Source organism: Aulostomus chinensis, chromosome 10, assembly GCF_037954235.1.
Source record: "Aulostomus chinensis isolate RoL2024-O1b breed Wild chromosome 10, RoL_Achi_v1.0, whole genome shotgun sequence".
NCBI lineage: Eukaryota > Metazoa > Chordata > Actinopteri > Syngnathiformes > Aulostomidae > Aulostomus > Aulostomus chinensis.
The window spans coordinates 5,330,280-5,345,353 of NC_141329.1; the positions used below are offsets into that span (position 1 = coordinate 5,330,280).

The following is a 15,074-nucleotide window of genomic DNA, read 5'->3' on the forward strand; positions in this document are numbered from 1 at the left end:
GACGTTCATATAGAGAGAAATATGCGTTGGAGGAGCTTGGATGTGTCAAACTATGACCTTAAACTTCTGCTTTTAATGCTTTATTTGATAGAGACTGAGCACAAGCAGAAAGTAAACGGGAATGTGAACTTAAACTCCTCTGTTCAAAGCAGGCAACACTAAGAAGAAGAAACGGATACAAATACACAATTAGACGAGGACTATGTTTGTTTTGCGGTGAGTTTTAAAAGTGGGACGTGCACTCCGTAACAACAGCTGATGTTTTATTGCATTTACTAAGAACAAACTGATTCAAATCTTTGCATCCAAGATGATGTTTGTACCAAATTTGAAGAAAATTCTCGAAGGCATACCTGAAATTTAATGTGTATGTGAGGTGTCAGCGACCTTTGACCATCAAAATCATTTTAGTCCATCCATTGATCCATTTTCCCCAGCTGACATTGGGTGAGAGGCAGGTTCACCCTGGACAGGTCGCCAGTCCTTCACAGGGCCATCAGGAGCAATTAGGGTTTCAGAATCTTGCTCAAGGATACTTGGACATGGTCACCGGGGGAGGTGAGGATGAACCAGCAGCCCTTCGGTTTCTATACGGCCACTCTACCTCTGAGACATTCCGCCCCCATCCTTGAGTCCCAGAGGAGAAAAATGCCAAATTTGAAGAAATTCGCTCTTGATGCTCCTGAGGTATCGGGCTGGGATCCATCAGGTGAAGAAGCAGTTCATTCCATCAGTAAAGGCGCAGTGAAGCAACTGTTACAGTGAAACAACTGCGTGGAGCTCGAGCTCCACAGGTGATCAAATAAGTTATTACCATAAGATAGATAATAAAAATGGAAAAAAGTCAAAACACTGGACTCAGCAATGCTACAAATACTTTATTTATAAAAACCAACCAGCTGATACTTTTAATAAAACAACTGAGAAAGTCACAATAAATTATTCAGGTAAAAGCTACAGTTTTGTCTTTAATATTTTTCTGAATACGGCAAAGCAGGTTGAAGTTTTTTGATTCAAACTCTCAAACTAAAATCGACTTTTATTCTGTTGAACATACATGAGGACGATACTGTCGTAGCACAACTGTTCAAGTTGCTAGTCAGAAGGGGCATTGAAACTCGGGATCAAAGACTCTCAAGTTGTCCAGGGGGTAAATATGATGTTCTCCATTAATGTGGAGAAAACAGCTTTACATGGCTGATGATGAAATATGTGGGTTTCTTTTGTAAAGAGGAAAACAAAACAGTTTCAGGAAAGAGGAATGTCATTTTTGGAGTATGCAACAGTAGAACGTGCTGATAACACCGTCACTCTGACATGCACAGGATGCACACACACACACACACACGCACACACACACACTTGCCACATACGTATATACCACATATATTTATCTTCAGCAGATTTCAAATGGAAGCTGTAAAGTAGTTGTTGGTGCAGCAACTTTAGGTTTGGCAGAAAAGCAGATGACACGTTGGCTAATCACCATCTGGCTCGTTAGTGGGGCTACTGCAAATATAACACCTGACAGCCATTTCTTGAAAAATTTGAATAAATCACCCACTGCGGATGGGTCTGTGTTCGTTATTGTGTTTAAAAGAGCAACACACAGAATTGGAAGCAAATCTTGGAAGAAAACAGGAGACAAAAGCTCGTGTAAGCAGCTTGCTGAGGCTGCTTTCTCATATGAGCCACTTGCGTGTGTTAAGTGTGTAGAGGTGTGTATCTGGTATGAATGGCTTGGACTGTAACTACCCAGCAACCAGACACATGTTTGGAATGTTGTTTTGTATCCCACACCTGCAGAATAACATGCGTGACCTAACAGTACACACATGCACATAAAAAGAGCTGTCGGCACACAGCTGATCGGGTTTCACTGTGACAGAGGAATCATCTCAATGTCCGGTTATTCTCCTTGTCTAGTCTCTAGAACAACAGTGGTGTGTAAAATCCAATTTTCTGTATGTAAATCCGTCCAGTGGGCCAGCTCGCGATGCTGAGACACATGGGAGGTGACGAGTGAGAGACGACAGCTGACAGCCTCTCTTATTTCTCACAGCTGGGTCATGTGTATGGAAATGATAAGCGGTTTGTTTGAGTTCTTGTTCTAGAGCTTTTGATGGTCTACCCACCTCCACACATACACACACACATACAAAAGGACACACAGTCGCATGCACAGTCGCATGCACAGTCCCATGGTGTCCATTCACATGGTTGTCTCTGCTGCCAGCTTGCACAGACTGTTATTAACCCTCCACCCCTTCAACAAAAGGACCTCTTCCTGAGCTGAAACAGGCAGACTGACACACACACGCTCACACACATGCACAGGCACACACACACATCAGCTACATTTTCAGTAGACTTGCTGAGGAGCAGGAGAGATCTGATACATTCTGCAAAAATGCTGAAGAAGAAACAAACATTTTCTGTGCCGTGTCTTAAAAGGAATGCTGCAAACATTCAGCTTTGTTTTCCCTTTTCTTTCAAGTGAATGTCCTAAAAATGTCCCCTCTGTCCACTTTCCTGAGTCAGTCTTTCCTCTGTTATGTATTTTGGGGTCTGAAGAGCACAGTTTTATCCGTGTTAGCAGAATTCCGGTTAGTGCTTGGAATGCCCGGAACGCTCACAAAACTGGGCAGAGCGCAGGGGCCGGCCTGATCTGACTCGTCCTTTGATGTGTTAGAGGTTGAGTGATGGGCGAGTGTGTGCGTGTGTGTGTGTGAAAGAGACAGTGAGAGAGAAACAAAAGGAATGGGAAGTGTGTGGATAGGAGGGAGAGACAGAGGGATGTGTGAATTTTTGCAGTCAGGAATGTGGGCAAAACAAAGGAGAGCTTCATGGAAAAACAGAAGAGTGAGGAATTCGATTTGTTTGTCAGTTTGTCTTTAGAAGTGAAAGACAAGACTGTGTTTGAGGGTGATAGTGTACAATTGAGATCCAGAAGGTTGTGGTTGGTCTAATTCCATTTCAAGATGAAGTGTTATTTTGGTTTGCACTCCCTCCTACCCTTCTCAATCCCTCCTTCTGTCTCACACTCACTCATCTCAGCATGATCTAGCAGAAGAAGAGCCTGAAGTTTCTAGAAACTGTCTCAGTAACACACAAGTAAACACAAACAAGTACGTACATGTGACGAAGAAATACAAGACAACAATAGACAGTTTCAGTTGAGCTAGCAACTTCATCAAAATGTATTTGTCTAGTTCACCGGTATTTGTTTTTTTTGCAGGATAGAAGGATTTATATTACAAATTTCAGGGAAGTTAAATAACAATATGTTTAACTGGAAGCCTTTAGAACTTAACAAGCATGTCGAGTCGTGGATTGTTGGTTAAATCAGTGACTCTCTTGTCTTTGCTGTGTGTGTTTCTGCCTTGCTGGTTGCACAAGAAATCCATTGCAAAATAGAGGAAAAAATCTTGTCCAAAAGTTCCAGATACACATGTCCGTCTCAGTATCTCAGCGGGGGGGCTGGGAAGGACACGCACACTCACACGTTTCATGGTGTGTGAGGAAAATCTCGTCTATGACCCAGGAAACCCGCGGCCTCCGATGGCGTGGATACAGAGTGGGCCCTGGAGCGTACTTGAGCACCTAGAGGAAACAAGGGTAAATGTTAATAGCTATTCTTCCTGTATGAATAAAAACAAGAATATACAAAGAGACACGCACAAAGAAAATATTGTTGTCTGCTGGAGTTGCTGGTCATTGTTCTAAATACTGTGGAACTCTAATTCATCATGATTAGAGACAGGAAACGATGATGAACTGAGAGTAAATCAATTACGTGTTTCATAGAGCATCACTCATCACAAAAGTACCAGGAGTCTAACAACAAAGAGAAGAAAGCACCGCTCTCTGAAAGGAACATGAGTCAAGTAAAATAGTCAAAGTATTGATTAAGTACAGGAAAGCTCTCCAAAAATTGCAGTAGTGATTTGTGAAACATCTGAAAACAAACAAAAAAAGTATATAATAACTTGTCGTGGCTCTCTGCTCCACAGCTAGCAGTTATTCAAGCTAAGCTAAGCAGCAGTCAGCTCTCAGGTAGAGGCTCTGGAGCTCTGTTAATGCACTTAGAGAGGAGGGAAGGTTATCTATCTGCTTGTCTGGCTCTAAAAATGATAAACATCAAGTGAGGCGTGTTCCTTTAAATGTTACATAGTCTCACAGGCATGTGGTAAGTTGTTCCAATTTGTAGTTCTCTGGAAATGATTTCAAACATTGGAAGTGGCTTTATAACAGGTCATTTCATTGTTTGTGGGTGCTGCCTTCAAAGTGGAAATTGACATCAAGAGCAGATTGTTTCACAAATGATGGAATGACTTTTGTTCTCCAAGGTGGAGCGAAGGTAAAACTGCCCATGACGTATATCTGAATTTCCCAGCACTCAAACAATAAGGTGAGTAACAATGTGTTTCTACAGCAGTGAAACCAGCGAAGGAAGAAGTTACAGGTCCTGCAGGACGAGGCAAGGACTGGAAATATCACACATACACACTCATCAAGCACACAGTTTGAAAATATGTCTGTAAGAGAGAGTCTCTGACTCACACACACACATGCGCGCGCGCAGCACAATTACAACCAAATCCCACTTTTGTGCCACGTCCTATTGTAAGATTTTAACCGAGAGAAAGAGGGAGGGAGAGCCCCACAGACCATGTTTCAATAATGAATCTGTGCAAGAACAAAGACAAAGAGATGGAGGGGAAAGAGAGAAAAGCTTGAATGACAGGTTTAAGGAACAAGAGTGGTGCATTGCAAAGGGATAAATTGAAAATGGGAATTGGGAAGAATGGACGGATGATGGAAGCCCAGAGAGAGAGAGCGATAGAATCCTAACAATGCACTGAGAGAGATATGGAAAGATTGGGAAAGTGAGCGAGAGAAAGGAATGAAGGACGGAGTGTGTGTGAGACTGCTGGTGCAGCTCCGCTTCATTGCCAATGCAGCACCTTCTCTGTTCCCTGATTCTTCCTCATCTAACTCTCACCCTCACCCACACACCGTCGTTACAGCACCTTTCAGATATGCACCTTAATTCAGCTGAAAATTTGACATATTTTCCATTTTTACAAGCACCTGTCTGTCCCCGACCTAATAACTCTACCTCTCTAAATGTGTTTTTCTGGGTTATGTACTTGCCCCCGTCACCGTGGCCACATTGTGCTGCTACAGCTGGCAAATGCTTATGTTGTGTAAGGCAAGTGTTGCCTGAAACGGTCAGAGGATATTATCACATTTGTGTTGTTGATTTTTTTTCCCATGTGCTTTTCAGAAGGAAGATGCAAAGCAGAACAGCAGAATGTTAGCATTTTCACCCCGGTGAAGACAGTCTTGAGTAGCTGTGAACAACAGTGAGCTTATTTCTGCAGTCTAAACATGGCAGTGGAAATAAAATGCTTAACCAATCAGAAATATTCAGCCATATTGGCCCCGCCCCCAAATTTCCTGAACATTAGGAAAGTGCTAGATCCTTGATCAGGGACTTTTCTTGGTTCAGTTTCACGTTTCTCTTTCTGGTGGTCTCCTCCACACTCACTTTCATGCTTCGTAAATTAGAGCATGAACACCTGACGTAGCCTGAATGTCCATCAAAATTAAACACGAATCTCCTGGAGTGCCCATGTGTGCCGGGCTGCCTCGCTTAAGAAAGAGAGAGAGACAAGAAAAGAGACTGACTTCGTGTAGTTTGGGTGTCGTCTTGGCGGCCTGACAGGTGCAGCCGTTGTTCCAGTTCTCAGTTCCACAGCCACAGTTGCCTCCACAGCGTTTGACCAGCACACATCGGGGGAAGAAGACGGCGTTGGTGGCCCTCAGCTCCTCACGCAGGTTTACAGAGTAGTTGCGAGGTGTACAGCTGTACCGCTTGACGTCGTCGTAGATGCGGTTCAGATCCACTGGAAAGTGAAATGAAGAGAGAGAACAACTTTTACTTCAACTTTTGTTCTATTTGAGTTTCTCCACTTTGCAGAGGTTACTCGTTGTCATTGAGCAGACCTTTCCTCCACCCAACTGCACCTTTTTGTTATTGTACTTCACCTGCATCTGTTGTTGACAATAAAGGATAAACTATTGCTGTTCTATTGCAATATTAGCCTCCAATATTAATGCTTCTTCTCCTCCTTGTAACACCTATTTCGGGAGGGAAAACTGAAAGAGCCAAAAAGCCACTGTGATTTTTACAGTTATTGCCAGTTATTGCTTCATTTCTTCTTAAATGGAAATACGTGGCAAACCAGAGACAGTGATGAAAGAATGAAACAGAAGGATGGAAGGAAATAAGGCCATTCTAAGTAAAAAAATTGCTCAATTCCGATTTAATGAGAGGTGGAGAGTGACTATGGTTATGATTTTAATTACAACAACTGGCTGTAGATGGGGTGATGTAGAGTGAAGAGGGAGAGAGAGGGATTTCAGAGGGAAGATGAAGAAGCAGGAGCTGTTCAATGATTGTTGATTGAATGTATTGATTTCTTTATGTCGTCACTGTAATGCAAAATCGCATGGGTAGTGCACATTGAACCTTTCATTGAATGGCCTGCAGCAAATGGTGCAAAACTAATTTCTAGCAAGTCAAAGGCAAGCTCAAAATTTTCAAGTTAGTAAAGGGTTAAAGTTCGCATTCAGCAGGAAATGCCAGAACCATAAGCTGAACTCGTGGATCTGACTTGCATTCGCGGTCAACGCAATTGCATCAGTTAATAATATTGCTGAGCCAAATAAAGAACTGCAGGAACTCAGCGCTGATATCAAATTTCTTGGATAATGATAAATCGAGGGACAAAGGAAAGCAAGAAAAAAAAGAAGAAGACAAGAACTGTGGTTTCTGTGAATATAGCTCATTTTAGAGACTAGTCATTTAAAAAAAAAAGGAAAAAAGAAAAGAATAAAGAGTCACAGTCAGCGGTAGGTGTGCATCCACTTAACTGGCATCAGAGAAAGTAATCATCATGCCTCTGTCCATCCCTCTATTTTTAGTTTTGGCGTGACTTTAGTTGCTTTAATGCTCATCTGACTCACATTTCTAAAAGGCTGTGCCTGCGTCTGACCAGTGCTTCTTGTTCTCATGCACTCCTTTCAAAGATTTCTTTGCCATTAATGGTAGAATATATATTACTGATGCTGTTCAATGATGTCATCATTTCGTCATATCCGCCATATTGCTTTTTTGATCAGTGAGCCCAGTTGTTAGTGTTGTTTTTATGGCATTTACATCCATGACTGAGTGGTCGGCGCTCCTGGAGGGCCACTGAAGAGAGGGGTGTGTTTGTTTGGCTGTTGAGTTCAAATATCACCAAGATTTCTTCACCCACTCCTTTACCTGTAATTACACATTATTTCAAAACTGACACTCAGAACAGTAAGCTGAACTGAGGCAGGTAGTCCCAGCTCTCTAGTTTGATCTATTTATTGTAGTAATAAAAATGATAGTAAAAGGTCAAGGACGTTTTGGTAAAGGGTCCTCACCGCCTCGTCCACCACTGCACTTCAGTCTGAGGTTCCACTTTAAGAGGGGATGACTGAACAGCCACTCAACAAAAGCAACATGGCGAGGAGAAATTGCTGAGCTGTCGCCTTTATGGCAGAATGGCATAACTGTCCAGCACAAAGTAGGAGAGAAAGCACTAAAGTGATTAAACAGGAGAGGGCCTGCAGCTCCCAAACAAGCTTTACCTTTTAGGCCATGATTGCAAAGCCTGATTCTTTCCAAGTCCTGCACACTGTGCTCTGACCCAGGTAGCATGGATGTAACAATGACAAGTGAATAAAAATAGGTTTCGAGTATGATAACCTTTCTTACAGGCTGGTTCTTTTTACCTCTGCAACTCGAGTCAAAAGCACATAAAGCCAATTAGAGGGCGACGCTTGGGTGAAATGGGGATAATCCGTTCTTCAAACGAGTGAAATATTCTCAAAACAAGTTAATTTGAGTTGAAACTGCAAGTATAAAAGGCTTTAACGACACAATACCAGGATAAAGGACTTGTCAAGATCAATATTCACAATGAGATTGGCTTGTATCCAGTTCAGGCGCCTGTTACATTCAAGCTTTGCTGCAACAATGTAAAAAGAATGAGCAGTTGCACTTCAAACTCCCTTGAAATCACTTGTGCTCTATACTAGAGTAACAATGACAAATGTGGTGGACATGCAGCATTGTATAAGAGGGAGAAACCGACGGGAATTGGTGCGAGAGCCAAGGGAATCCTAATGTCATTGATAATCAATAAGCAATTGTTCACAAAAAGAGATCTCTGCTGTGGGGGGTTTCTATTCAAGGTGCAAATCATTTTGGAAGCCCCGTGGACTCTAAATAACAATGAAGACCGACAAGGAAGAAGGATATCATCATTTGCTCTGCAATCTATAGAGAGACAAAAATGGTGCTCCATTTATATTGACAACCGTGAATATGTTTGCATTATAATTGTTGCCACTTTCCAGCATTTACAAAATGTGCTTTTGTTTCCTGGAATTTCAGAGAGAATGAGATTACAGATCAGCATGATACTGGATGGGAGCACGCTGAACGACACTACATTTAGTGTGTGAAGATCTGCTATTCAGTTGCTCATGGTAAACAAAGAGTGACTTATGTCTGGAAATGTCATTGAGAGGTTAAAATAAGGAAAGCGTATTCAAACAGCGTGTGTTTGTGCGTGTGTTTGTGTGTGTGTGTGTGTGTTAGGATGTGCGTCAGATTTATTATTTAAATGATGGCACTTGTGACTCTTGCTGTTTTCTTCCACTGAATTAAAATTATGAGCTCTGACTCAAAAGGATATTTTACCCAAGAAGTGTAATTTGAGTAACTGCCAGCCATATATTTTTAGCTTGAAGCTAATGAAGACCGACAACAACCCACAAAACCATCCAAAGCGTCTGTTTACAAACTCTTGAACGCATCATCCATTACAATCCTGGTTTTCTTTATCCAGTCGTATTCTCAAAAATCCACATTTAGATTCAAGATCAAACGAGCATTAACAAGTTCAACTGATTGCAGCTGGTTGGCTAGTAGGTCGTAGCCTAATGAGTTTAGTTTGTAAACAGATGTTTTGGACGAGTTTGCTGTTTTTAGTAGTCGATTTCCATCAGCATCAAGCTAAAAATATACGTGGCTGGCATTTTCTGACTCGTGGAGTCACCAAGAAATCAGGCAGTGGGGAAAAACACGTCATTGTGAGTTCGAGACACGTAACGTTGAGTCACTGAACGGCAAATTAGACATTTTGTGTGAAGTATCGCTTTAAGGTTACACAAGTTTAACTTTGTACTTCTAAAAGACCTGCTTTGATGTTTCACCAGTAGATTCAAATACTGTAGCATACAAATCCCCTTTGTGTCTGTAATTTAAAGAAATTACAAGTGTCACACATATCTCAGCCACAACTTTTCAGGCCTTAAAACTATGAACTCTATCGTGTTAAGATTCAGTTTTAGCAGGTCTTTTTTCTTAATTTTGTTTTGCAAGATGTTCTAAACCACATTTGGAGTTTGCAGTCTGATGCCAATCAGAGCGTTCAGACTGTATTTTCTGTCTAGATGCTGAAATAGGGTTTCAAAGTGTTTTGTTACATCATCACATCCTGTTTCTCCGTGTCTTGGTGACAGGGCGATGATGTCTGGACACATAAATCTGATCTCATCACTTGCAAATAGTGTTTACAGAAAAAGGTTCAGATTTGGGTTAAATTTGCCTGCAGCCTATTGCACCCTCTTTTGATTTGATCTTTCATCCACATTAATAGTACCCATCTAGCATTTTATTCGAAATATAATTTTGTATTTTTTTCCCCCCTTGCATCTCCTCTTTTGGCGAAGACGACTAAAGACAAGAGAAAACCCATCATTTCTCTTCTGTGATTTCACTGAAGAGCAAAATGGTAGCTTTTCAGCAAGTGATGTTTTGCAAAGTTGTTGACAAAGTCGTTGAATTGCGAGGATGAGAAGGGTCACGAAGAGTGTCTTGTTTGTCTACAATATCCTGAGGTGATGCAAGGTCTGAAAGGGCTGCTGCAAATACAGATTGAGTCACTTTCTCCTGTTTCGGTTCGGGTTGTTGTTTACATTTCGGTCTTCAGACATGAGATGCAGGGGACAGACGGTCAATGTGTTTATGCGCATTAATCAAATGCGTGCGTCCAGCCGTGTCATGACATGTTGATATTTATGCTGTGAATGTGCGGGTGTGTTCGTGTCCCACTGTGTGGACTGCCAATAAGTATGCAGGGCTGAACTTGTGTCCTTATAAGGATAATAAGTGTAACCTCAGAGAAGAAGTGGCATGGAAGCCTGTCAGGGATTGAGAAAGACACAAAGTGTGAGAATTACATTGTCTCACACCAATAAAATAGGAGTGAAATAGGAGTGCGACGTGTGTTGCTGGCTCTGGTTCTGGTAATGCACACATTTTCATCTTTGGGAGAAAATTTAAGTTCCAGTGTAGGGTGGCTACTTGCCTTGAGTGAGGTGAGTAGCTAGGAAATGTATTTACTTCTAAGCACATGATTTCATCCCTGATTTTCTGCTTATATACAGGGTGTCACGACAGCGACAGATCAGAGGAAACTCAATCCTCACAAATAGGTGTTCAAGTGTGGACTGTTTAAAAATGCGAGCAAGCAAGTCCCCATCACGTTCTGATATCAGTCTCACCATAGCAACTGCTATATATGGCATTTGTTGTTGGAGTGAGCACGTTTGCACACACAGTTTACAAATTCTGAACAAACAACAAAATCCCAAACCATCATTTCACCCTTGTGCTTTTCTTTTCTGGTGGCTAAATCAGCACACAGATCACTGGCCTCCATTGTTTCGCATCAGGCAAATCCCTTTTTAGAACAAAAGATCCCATCTCTGCACGTTTTTTTTTTATAAAATCCTGCATCAGTTTTGGGAAACACAAGAACTTGTGTGGTGAATGAATTTGTGTGTATAAACTGGTGTGTAATCAAACAATGATCTCTAAAGTGATGAAGGGCTCAGAGGTCGAGTGACCGTCTAGCAACCAAAAGGTCGCTGGTTCGATCCTCACCCCCCCTGGTCACCACGTCAAAGTATCCTTGAGCAAGATTCTGAACCCCTAATTGCTCCTGATGGCCCTGCAACGGACTGACAACCCGTCCTGGGGTCCAGAAAATGGATGGATGGATGGATGGAAAGTGATGGGCTGACAGTGACTTCTTGACAACATTAATGAGGCTTCAGCATTTTATTATCATGATTTTTATGTTGCTTCGTGTCTGTGAGAATCAATCTGGAATTAAAAGTGCCCCAATTAATCTTATGGTCCGACTGACTGTTTTCGTGGGAACACAGGAGAGGGTGAGCAACTGTGTCTTAATGAAAACAAAGCCAAGCTGCTGACTGTGGTGCATTTCTGCTTCGCTGCACAGGTTGAATTTCCAATTAGAGAGAGCGGTACGCTGGTATCAAAGACCTGCAGCACCTTCCTCTCTGTAGTGCTGCAACATGCACGTCCCAACTCCCCACATATGGGACTGTCTTATGCCAGCAGAACACACACATGCACTGATAAATAGAGATAGATTTGCTGTCAAGAGCAAATATTTACTAAGGAACAGAGGAGCCCTCGAGCAGAACGAGAGAGTGCAGGAGAACCGTACTGATTCGCAGGTGAGCGAGGATGAATTCACCCAGTTGTGTGGTGAGCCTGAAGGCTTCCACGCAAACACACTCTCCCATGATTGTGCGACATGTGCACGTGCTTGATAAGTGTATGTGTGCCCCATTTTCATATTTGCTTTAAGACATCCAGTATCTATAATTGTGCATCCAAAAGACAAAATCTACTTCCTTGGTGACTCCATTTAAATACAAGCTCTCTTTACACATTAAATCTGTCACTGAGTTACTATTAAACCCCCGGGAGGACAAAGAGCCCCTATGTGGTCATTGCTTCAAAATATGAACATTTTTAAATGGAACTTTTGTAGGGAGAAAATGCCCTTTAAATAAAGCACCATTATCCCTGTTTATTCCTGCTTACAAGGCAGATTGCATGTGTAGATATAGAACTTGATGTTATTGGAGCCATTTATCTGTATAATGATGTTTCAGCACTTCATTGGAATGTCGATTTTCATTAACTGTCAGATGTGATATTGCTTTCATTACACTCATTACACCCAGACAAAGTAATCATTTCCTTCAAATTACAGAGACATAAACTTTGTCCACTACTAGGCTGTCTGTCTCTGAGAGTGTTTTATACTGTATATCATCCGGTGTGTGAGAACTGGCATCCTGGTGTAGGCTTTTCTGAGTCTAGATCTGTGATTTTGTAGTTCTATATTCTTCTTATGCTCTCTCTTGTTCCATCTTTGTATCTCTCAGCCCAGAGATGAGGACGATGGTCGTCCACCCTGAGTCGCATTCCCTTCAAGGTCTCCTTATGTTAAAAAGGAGATTTTTCACCAAATACTCACTCTATAAATTTATTAGCAGCTTGGTCTAGACCTGCTCGATATGAACTGTGCCCTGAGATAACTTCTGTTAAGATTTGTGGCTATATAAAGAAAAGTAGATTGGAATGGCCTGCATTAAAACTGCTCCCTCTCTCCTCTATTACACCAGCTACGACAGTCCGTAGAGAAATACTGTGAACGTGCATAATAAAAGGGAAAATATCATAACTCTCATTTTCATGCACTTTACAAAGTTCTGTGAGTTCATTATACTGTAAAAGTCTTCTTGGACTAATCCAAAAATCTATTCCCCAAGAAAACCGCAGAAAAAACAAGATTCTATGAGATTTCTCTCCGGGTTGGCATGGCTCAGAGGTGGAGTGGCCATCTGGCTCGATCCTCAACCCCCCCCCCCCCCCCCCCGCGACCCTTAATGGATAAACGGTATAGAAAATGGATGGATGGATGAGAATAACTGCCAAGGTAATATTTGCGTTGATTGTTGCCGGGTCGTTGTGTGCATGGAATCATTTCCGTCAACACAACACACAAAAAAGAAATCACCTGGAAAGCTCCCATGGCTAAACATGAACTCAGACTTTATCAGGACAGCTGCTTACATGTGCTTTCACTCTGTGAATCTGGACTGCATGTGTTGGACAGACACCACACGGAACTGAACACACGCCAGCAGCACAGGAACACGGGAACAGCGGGAATACGCCAACGCTGTGTGAGCTGAAGCAGGTGTGACGTACATAAAAATAATTGTCTGGAGGACATTTTTTTCAGCAGCCTATCTAGACACATCTTACTGGTTAAATAATACACAATCTCAAGAGCAGGGAAAAGTTCTAACAACTGTAAACCCTATTTTTTCCTGTTTTTCCTGGTGATTGGTACTGTAAAAATACCTTGAACTGAATAAAAATATCACACCACACCAAGATCCCTCTGAAAGCAGCAACTGACCCTTGTGCTGCACCTCGTGCTGCTTTGTGGCAGCTTAAAGCTAAGAAACAGTAGTTAGTACTGTTAAAGTAACGACAGCATATCCGCGATGATACTTGCATAGATGGTTCTTCTAATTCACAACAATAATCATATAGCAAGTTAAGATGCATTTGAAGCACAGCTACCCAAAGCTGTTGAGGCACTTTGATGCAGTCATCCTGTTTTAAATACTGCTTTATCATGATGTAATCATACTCAGAAATAGAGATACCAGACAAATGGTGGTGTGCTTAAAAGTACACTTTGGAAGAATGTCCCTCAAAGATACTATTGCTCACTCAAAAACACCATGTTTGTCTTCCAGACACCAAATGCCAATTTTTATTGAGTGAAAAGGAACAAAAAGACACACTTGTCCACATCCCTTCTGTGACCTTAAAGGGACACACTGGTACCACTGTTTATGGGTGTGTACAGTCTTGTAGAACTGTAGTATCTTACCTTTATTATGTCTGCTTGCCAGATGATAGGTCCTAGATCTATAATGTATGTGCGTTTGCGTATAGATGGTGTCCAGGTCCTGTCTCCAGGTGTCTGGATTCAGGGATCTAAGAAGCTGTTCCACTGTGTCAAAAGCAGCTATGGTCCGATCCAAATCCTCCAAGGTGAAGGGGACCTCTGTGACGGCCACTGGAAACTGCCCACCAGCGCTGTCCTGAAAAGACCCCCAATAACAAGACAAATGAATTCAATCAGCTGACTGCGCGGGTTATCCGCCGTGTTTATTAGCCATTTATGCACAGAGACAGAAGGGTGAGATGTGTGAAATCCCTCACAATGTTCTTTGTGATTCAAAACCTCCATATATTACAGCTCAGTCAGCGGTCACAGCGGGAGGTCTGCAGCAGAGAGCACCGCTTCCGAACAAGCATCCAACATACATCCAGGGATTCGGGGAAGAGTTGCGACGGATGAGAGCTACACTGCTACACAGAACCCTGAGTAAGTATGTCACAGTCATTGTTGATCACTATATCTCACTTTGACACTCTTTTACAGGTCCTTAAACTTTTAGATCGAGTTTTTAATGAAACACAAAGCAAATTGCAGAGGAGGCATTTTGATAAAATCTGTATTTGCAGTGTAGCTCTTTTTTATATTTGATCCTGAGAAGAAGTCGGTCATGAATTTCAGTTTGTACACGGTATAAAAGTATGAAAACCTTTGTCTTTTTTCCTTTTTTTGCTCATGTCTGAGTTGGAAATGAGAAAAGCAAGAAAAACAGGAAATGTATTACTTTTGAAATAATAACGCCATTCAACATGACTCTGCTCTACTGTAATAAACAATGTCATTAAAACGAAGACACAAAATTGGTTGCATTTTGCAAAGAGGATTCTTCGATGGATCCTTGAGGCAGGCTATTTATTTAGATCGGAGCCAACTGTAAACAACTTCTTAAAGCATGTAAAACTGATAGATTTGCGTTTGTATCTTCTGTGTACAGCAGCGACTTCCACTGAGATAAAATGTCGGTCTGCATGATGATGGATTCATTAAAGCGGGAACGAGAACTGAACTACACCTCTAAAACTTCAAAGTTTACAGAAAGATTTCAAGTAGAGCAATCATACCGTGCTAATTAAAATTATGATCTAATTTTCACTGTAT

At 41.8% G+C, this 15,074-nt stretch overlaps 1 protein-coding gene across 1 annotated transcript in view; it reads right to left on the reverse strand.

The window, feature by feature from the left end:
• Positions 1-910: 910 nt before the first annotated feature.
• The window catches only part of pdgfd (platelet derived growth factor d), a 52,935-nt gene continuing 38,771 nt past the window's right edge, over positions 911-15,074 (reverse strand). Inside the window, exons 5-7 of the mRNA XM_086215732.1 lie at positions 13,905-14,118; positions 5,695-5,912; positions 911-3,603 (exon numbers count right to left, since the gene is read on the reverse strand). Coding sequence (XP_086071858.1) covers positions 3,469-3,603; positions 5,695-5,912; positions 13,905-14,118 — 567 coding nt within the window. The 3' untranslated portion in view covers positions 911-3,468. The remainder of the gene's footprint in view (positions 3,604-5,694; positions 5,913-13,904; positions 14,119-15,074) is intronic.